The sequence below is a fragment of the Poecilia mexicana genome, unplaced genomic scaffold (genome assembly GCF_051168715.1).
Source record: "Poecilia mexicana isolate PSO_F unplaced genomic scaffold, ASM5116871v1 scaffold_1, whole genome shotgun sequence".
NCBI lineage: Eukaryota > Metazoa > Chordata > Actinopteri > Cyprinodontiformes > Poeciliidae > Poecilia > Poecilia mexicana.
The window spans coordinates 20112423-20118990 of NW_028263370.1; the positions used below are offsets into that span (position 1 = coordinate 20112423).

The 6568-nt window shown below is 32.9% G+C and overlaps 1 protein-coding gene across 2 annotated transcripts; it reads right to left on the reverse strand.

The window, feature by feature from the left end:
- Positions 1 to 68: 68 nt before the first annotated feature.
- pold4 (DNA polymerase delta 4, accessory subunit) lies at positions 69 to 4186 on the reverse strand. Of its 2 annotated transcripts, none has more exons than XM_088006195.1 (5): positions 4047 to 4186; positions 2802 to 2916; positions 1426 to 1506; positions 1186 to 1297; positions 69 to 658 (listed from the first exon to the last, which is right to left on the reverse strand). In XM_088006195.1, the coding sequence occupies exons 2-5, from the start codon at positions 2905 to 2907 to the stop codon at positions 634 to 636; spliced, it is 324 nt and encodes a 107-aa protein (XP_087862321.1). In that variant the 5' UTR covers positions 2908 to 2916; positions 4047 to 4186; the 3' UTR covers positions 69 to 633. The 2 variants fall into 2 exon arrangements, with proteins under 2 accessions (XP_087862321.1, XP_014866974.1); XM_015011488.2 differs by having other exon boundaries at positions 1426 to 1509.
- Between the last annotated feature and the right edge of the window lie 2382 nt (positions 4187 to 6568).

The window sequence follows — 6568 nt, forward strand, 5'->3', positions numbered from 1 at the left end:
CATTCTAAGCTGTAGTATCTGCAGCAAAATTATTACTCACAATCAAAACTTCCCCTAATAACATGAAATAAGTTATTTAAATGTGACTTTTATTTACTTTTTAAACTAGTTACATCAATTTCTTTATCCCAATATTCAACAGACTAAAATCCATCCATCCATCCATTTTCTTTACACCCTTGTCCCTTAGTGGGGTCCGGAGGGTTGCTGGTGCCTATCTCCAGCTACAGACAAAAATATATATTTTATTAAAAAACATAGAGTAGATAAAAAAAACATGTTGGTCCTGCTTCTCTTACCTTACAGGAATGTAAAAGAAAAATTAAACTTTGTTTTTAAATCACTTTATAAATGGAAATGTGTGCTAATGTGATGATACCAAAGGAGAATAAAAGAAAATATAACTGATGAACACACTTCTTGGGCATATTTTTTAAACAGTGGAAACTTCCATGACAGTATCAATCTTGTAATGCAAAAAGAAAGATACATGATAATCTTTTTTCTTTAAAAAGAATATAAAAACTTTTAATTGAAGCAGAATAAGAGAAACAGCAAGCATGGCCATAAAAACAACAAAATAAAAACATCCCTGACTTTCACAAAATCTTTGTCGTCTTCATGATGTTTTCCTCAGAACGGATATTCTCTCCAGAGGCTGAAAGAAAGAAAGACGGAGAGCACAAAAACTTTTAATTTTCTACATGCATGTATTATTTTCTGAAAAAGAACAGATTTTCAGTTTCTAATGCAGTTTTTCAGAATTAATTTAGGGAAGCTTCATTTACAGTTACATCTCACTGACACTCAGAGGGGTCTGCTGCCACCTACGGGACAAACCGTGAATTGTTTTCATTTGTAGATCATTCTAGCTTTCTTTCTAAAACACTAACACTTATAGGGATGTAACATTTACTGTTAAGTAGATTTGATAAAAAGTAAATAAAATGAACAATTCCAGGGCCATTATGAGAATAAATTAGCTTTTTGGACCCAAACTTACATCACACCCGCTTAAAAGATCTACTAGCTGCTGCACTTTAGCTAAATAAATATCAAATAAGAGGTGAGCTGTGACTAGTTTAAGACTTGTTTGCATGTTTCATTACAGTTATAACTTAAATGCAGTGATCAGAGGAAGCGATGGTGTGTGTGTTTGTGTGTGTTCATGTGTGTGTAGGCCACCTCATGGAGTACTCAGGATCATCGAGTGTTTGCAGCAGCAGCTCTTTGATTTCCTCAGGTGGGTTCAGACCATGAAGCTTCGCTCTCTCCCACCTCTGCATTCTGCTGATGCCTGAAAACAGACCAGAATCGTTTAGTTAGGCAACAAAATACAACATACTAGATGTTTAATTTAACATAAACATATAATTTTTTTTTTAAATCACAGAGCCTTATTTTAAGGCTTCTACTATTTACTACCTGTGCAGGGCCCAAATCTCCAGTCCAGGTCAAACTGTTTGAGCTGCTGCATCTCCTCCTCTCTGACAGTTGTAGTGACATCTTCTGTTCAAACGAGAAGATTCAGAAAGAACTGAAGACAGGTTTGCATCAAAACAAGAGCAATAACAAATGTTTGCATAATAATTCAAGAACACATTCTCAAAGATCAATAAACATTAAATTCTAACAAACATTTAACACTAAAACTGGAAGATATTTTAAATATCCAAAATACAACACAAAAAAACACAAAAAACAGAACAAACAAATGCATTAAATTATAAAGTCTCTGAAAACAAAAGACTTTTATCATCTGGTTATGTTAGGAAGGTCGAGCGAAAACAGAAAAATGATAAATCATGCAAATGTAAATTATTGAGTTTGTTTTAACTTATGCGATTAATTGATTTATTGATGTTGTAAATAACCACAAGTGTATTTTATTACATCAAATTTGAATGAGTTTTATCTTGCCAGTATATTTGACTTCTAATTAGTGCTGTATACTTTTAAGTTTTCATTTTGCATTTTCTGCTTAGTGTTGTTGTATAGTAGTTAGTTTGTTTTCTCCAGTGGACTGGTGACCCATCCAGGGTGACCCCGCCTCTCACCCGATGGCAGCTGGAGATCGGCACCATCACATTCCCGACGCCAATGGGATAAGAGTGTAAGAAAATGGATGGATGGATGGATGGATGGATGGATGGATGGATGGATGGATGGATGGATGGATGGATGGATGGATGGATGGATGGATGGATGGATGGATGGATGGATGGATGGATGGATGGATGGATGGATGGATGTTTTCTCCAAATAGTGCGGCACTTTGTTTTTCACGGAGCGTTGTTTCATGCTGGCAGCCCCTCCAAGAGTCAAAAGGTGTGTTGATTGTAAAAAGTATTTACTTTAGTGTATATTTTATATGTTAATATTTTCATTTGGCCTAGACTTAAAGTAACATATGAATGGAAACATTATAAAATGATTAGTTACACACATCTTAAGTTATATGCGTTTTAGCTCTTATGGCAGTGATATGTGGATTTCAATGCTACAATGAATGGAATGTGCGTTTTAAGGAATTAAAACTCATAAACCATCAGTAAAGCTTCATCCTTGTTCAGAGTTGTATGCTACAGATGTATCGCTTATTGAGCGTTTGAAAGACTCAATAGAATAACTGGAAGTGACCAAAACAAAGCTTTATTCTTTAAACAAAGCTATCATAAAACATTTGATAAGCATCGTAGAACATATTGTTGACATAAATCTATGGAAACTAATTTGTAAAAATAATACAAGTTCCCATTAGTTAATGCAAACAGCAGCTTAAACCACGAGTGCCGTCTCACCTTGCTGTGCTGGAGGAGGCGTGGGAGTCTTCTTTCGCTTTCCCCCTCTCCTTGTTTTCTTCAGCACTTTAAATGAATCGGTTATCAGTCCACGTTTTGTTGTCATGGTGACGATCTAGAAACACACATATCAATGAAATTTACTGCAAACGGATTGGCTGTATGCCTTAGTAAACATATTTTCATCATTTCATATTGACAGTTGGTTATAAAGTTTACCAAAGAGCTCATACTGAGATGCACCAAAATGATCAAAATCAGAGAAAAATGAAGATTTGATTCCTTATTAACAGCTGATTTGAGACAAATACAGAAAATATGAAATATAGAAATCAAATATTATTCCTTTTTTTTCCTTGTAATGTTTGGTTTTGATTCAAAATTTGCTTTTCACTTCAGATAATTATACTTGTTTACTAATATGTGATCTGCTCCTGTTTAAAATAATTCTGCTGATCAGATTGATCAGACTGGTGAATCACTACTTTACCGAACATGTTTTTAAGTTAAATCAGATATTTAGATAATCTAAATTATGTTTGTAAACTAAATTAACATTTCCAAACATAGACTGATAGTTTATTAGTTATTACTCATTAGTGTAACTAGAAATAGTTTCATTATTGACTAATGTTAGCACAAAATAATAATTGAATTTGCATTTGAAGCTTTAATTCTGAGAATGTATTTTATAATATATGTTTCTCTTTCATCTAAACGTGTTTACTTTAGGCTCTTTGAAAAATAGAATTTACCTCTCACAAAATGTAAAACTGTTAAAAAATATTCTTAATTGATATTTGTTACACATTTATCTCTGAAACATTCTGTGCCAAATAGAGGAAAAACGTTTAAATAATGGAATAAAATACTGAGTTCTGCTTTGATGCCCTGATATGGATCAAATACTTCAATGAGAGTAAACCAAGGTTTCATTTCCGGACATATAATCGTAATACTAATAACGTAGCTTTCTATTAATCTTTTTGAATTTAAATTGCAGTTATTAAGGTACTAGAGGGAAGATATTACGCTGCTACATTTATTTTGTTTGACTCAGACTTTAGTTTCGCATTCATTTGTTATTACAGCGTTATACTCCCTCTAACAGATATCAGTAATTTGATTTAAATAATTATTTAAAAAGCAATGAACGACGTGCATTTACGGCGAACACAAACACATCCCGGATGTGCATCAGCACCGCTTTTAAGCTCAGCTTTAAGTTGTTTATTGTGAACTTACCTTGTTATGTTCACGATTAAAAATATTTCTTAGTGTTTTTGTTCTCGGTTGTTAGTGTTTATGGCCCCACTTTTCTGCAGAGAAAACGAACCAAAACAATGACGCGTTTGAATTCTTCTTCTACGGTCGCCTCGCCAGTCCACGCCTCTGCTGCCATCTGTTGGAAGAAGATTGTGCAGCGATGGAAGCTGTTAATATTTAATTGGGGAAGAAAGACTACAAACAAATTGACATCTCATTAAAATACAAAGTATTAATCTTTAAATAACTACATATTTTTTCATTCTTTTACTAGGATAAAGCTATTTCCAAACATGTAGGGTGACCTAAGTCATGTTGTTATTGCTCCGAACTGATAAAATATTTGCTTTTTTTCTTAAAAATCGGACAAATTTGAAAAATATATGTTTTGGCTATAGTTTTCTTTCCAACAAAAGAAAATTTGACCAATTTATTTGTTTAACTAAACTATTAGATTATCTAGTTTGTGCAAAACAAAACAAAAACATCACAGTGTAACTTTTTGTAAAAATATGAAATTTTTTGGCCTGAAATTCTTTTGATTTCACAATTTTGGCATATAAAGAGTTTGCACACCCCTGTTGTAGACAAAACCAGACGTTGGCAGAGTAGCCAGAGGGTCAGCTTTAAGTAAAATTAACACGGCTTCAACATGTTTCTACTCAAGTACAAGTAAAAATTCAAGAAAATAATGAGTAAAAAGGCAGATTAATACACTTTGCATGCTTTTTATAACTTTCCATAGTAATGGATGCCATGGACATATCTTCTTATTTGTTATTAGATTGAAACATTTACTGTTTTTGAAGTGTTTGGCACATTGCATGTTGAGCTTGATTTTTTCACTTTTTGTTTTTACCATACTGTCCTGACATAGTGACAGTTTCCACAATTATGTAAAAAATATGTTTTTTATAAATTTACATACTGCAGCTTTAAAGTAGAGCTGGAAAATAAAACTGAAAATCACATCACAGTATGAGCATTACAATACCAGTCAACATAGATAATTATTGACAGTCAAAAATTTGCTTTAAAAAACTCACAAATTTTGAGAAAGAAACACTGTTCATGATAAATTTCTCTTCAGGATGATGCCACATTTTGTACTGCACCTTTAAGCCATGATTTATGGAGCTAAATTGGGGTCATAAAATTCATTCAAAAGAAAAAAAAAATTAAGCTTAAAAATTATTCTGAAACTGCAAAACAAAGTTCGACCAAAACATTTTGAAACTAAAAAACTGTCTTTTTCAGTTTCCTACGGGTTTTTAGAATTGTTTTCATACTTTTTTGAAAATAAAAACGTAATTATTTTTATTTAAAAAAATACATTTTGTTTATATTTAAAAAATCTATCTTTTGATTTTTAATATATGGCCACTAAATTGGGGCCTTTTTGTTTTGAACAAACCTTATGGCCCCAATTTAGCTCCATAATTATTAAGTTGAGGCACGTTTGTTTGAAGCCTCTCAGCATTATTACAGTGGCAGAAATTGTTATCTGAGATACATAAACACACTAAACAAATCTGATGGTATTTTAAGTTTGTGCACTAATCAGAGTGGCAGAAAATCACACAAGCCTCAGCCCATCAGTCACTGAAGAGGGTTTACAGTGCAGTTCATCTGAATTCCCATCAGCTCTCCCAAAGTGGTTGAATTATAACATCCACTGACATGACCTCTCTGGTTGAAGTTTCAGTCCTGGACGGAAGTGCTGACTTTAATGGAGACGCTGGTCATGCTGGCTGGAGTGTCACTAATGGCTGGTAGGAGAGCAAAAGATGGACAAAGTCCTTTTCTTCCTTCCTCCCCTTCTTTGCTGTGGCTTTAATTCTCCAAATCAATACAAATCTCTTTAGAATGGCCTGTGTAGTGCAATTTCATCTTTTGTGTCTCACTAATACTTTTGTTATCACGGATCGCATTCAAATGATGCTTTTATAGCTTTGTATGAGTGAGAATATGAGCGTCCACATGTCTTTTACTCATTTTAATAACGACTTATCACAGTGTTTTGTGGTGATTTAAAGATTATATTATGTAGAGAGTTTATTTCTAAACTTGTTGCAATAAGGAGTTAATCAATTAATAACATGATAAACTAAAATGAGCTCAGTAATTTCCATTTTGATGGTTAATATTATGTTTACAGACATTAATCCATTTTATTTATGGTCACTTTACTTATATTTATCATTTCTCCCAGTTCCAGTTCAAAACGTTATTTACAAAACTGAAATTTATTGATCGTCAAACTTACTATGCCGTTTACATTACAAGAAAATGGTCTCAAAATAGCAATATTATTGTTTATTGTAATAAATACTGGGATAATTTATTGTCCAAAAAAAATTGTTATCCTGACAGGCCAGCCCTTGAAACTTAGGTTTGGAAACCCCTGATTTACCGTAAAAACAACAGAAATTATACCATGGCTACAAAAAACATTGACATTATAGTTGATGTTGTCTGAAATATGCTAGTTTTGGTCCAGT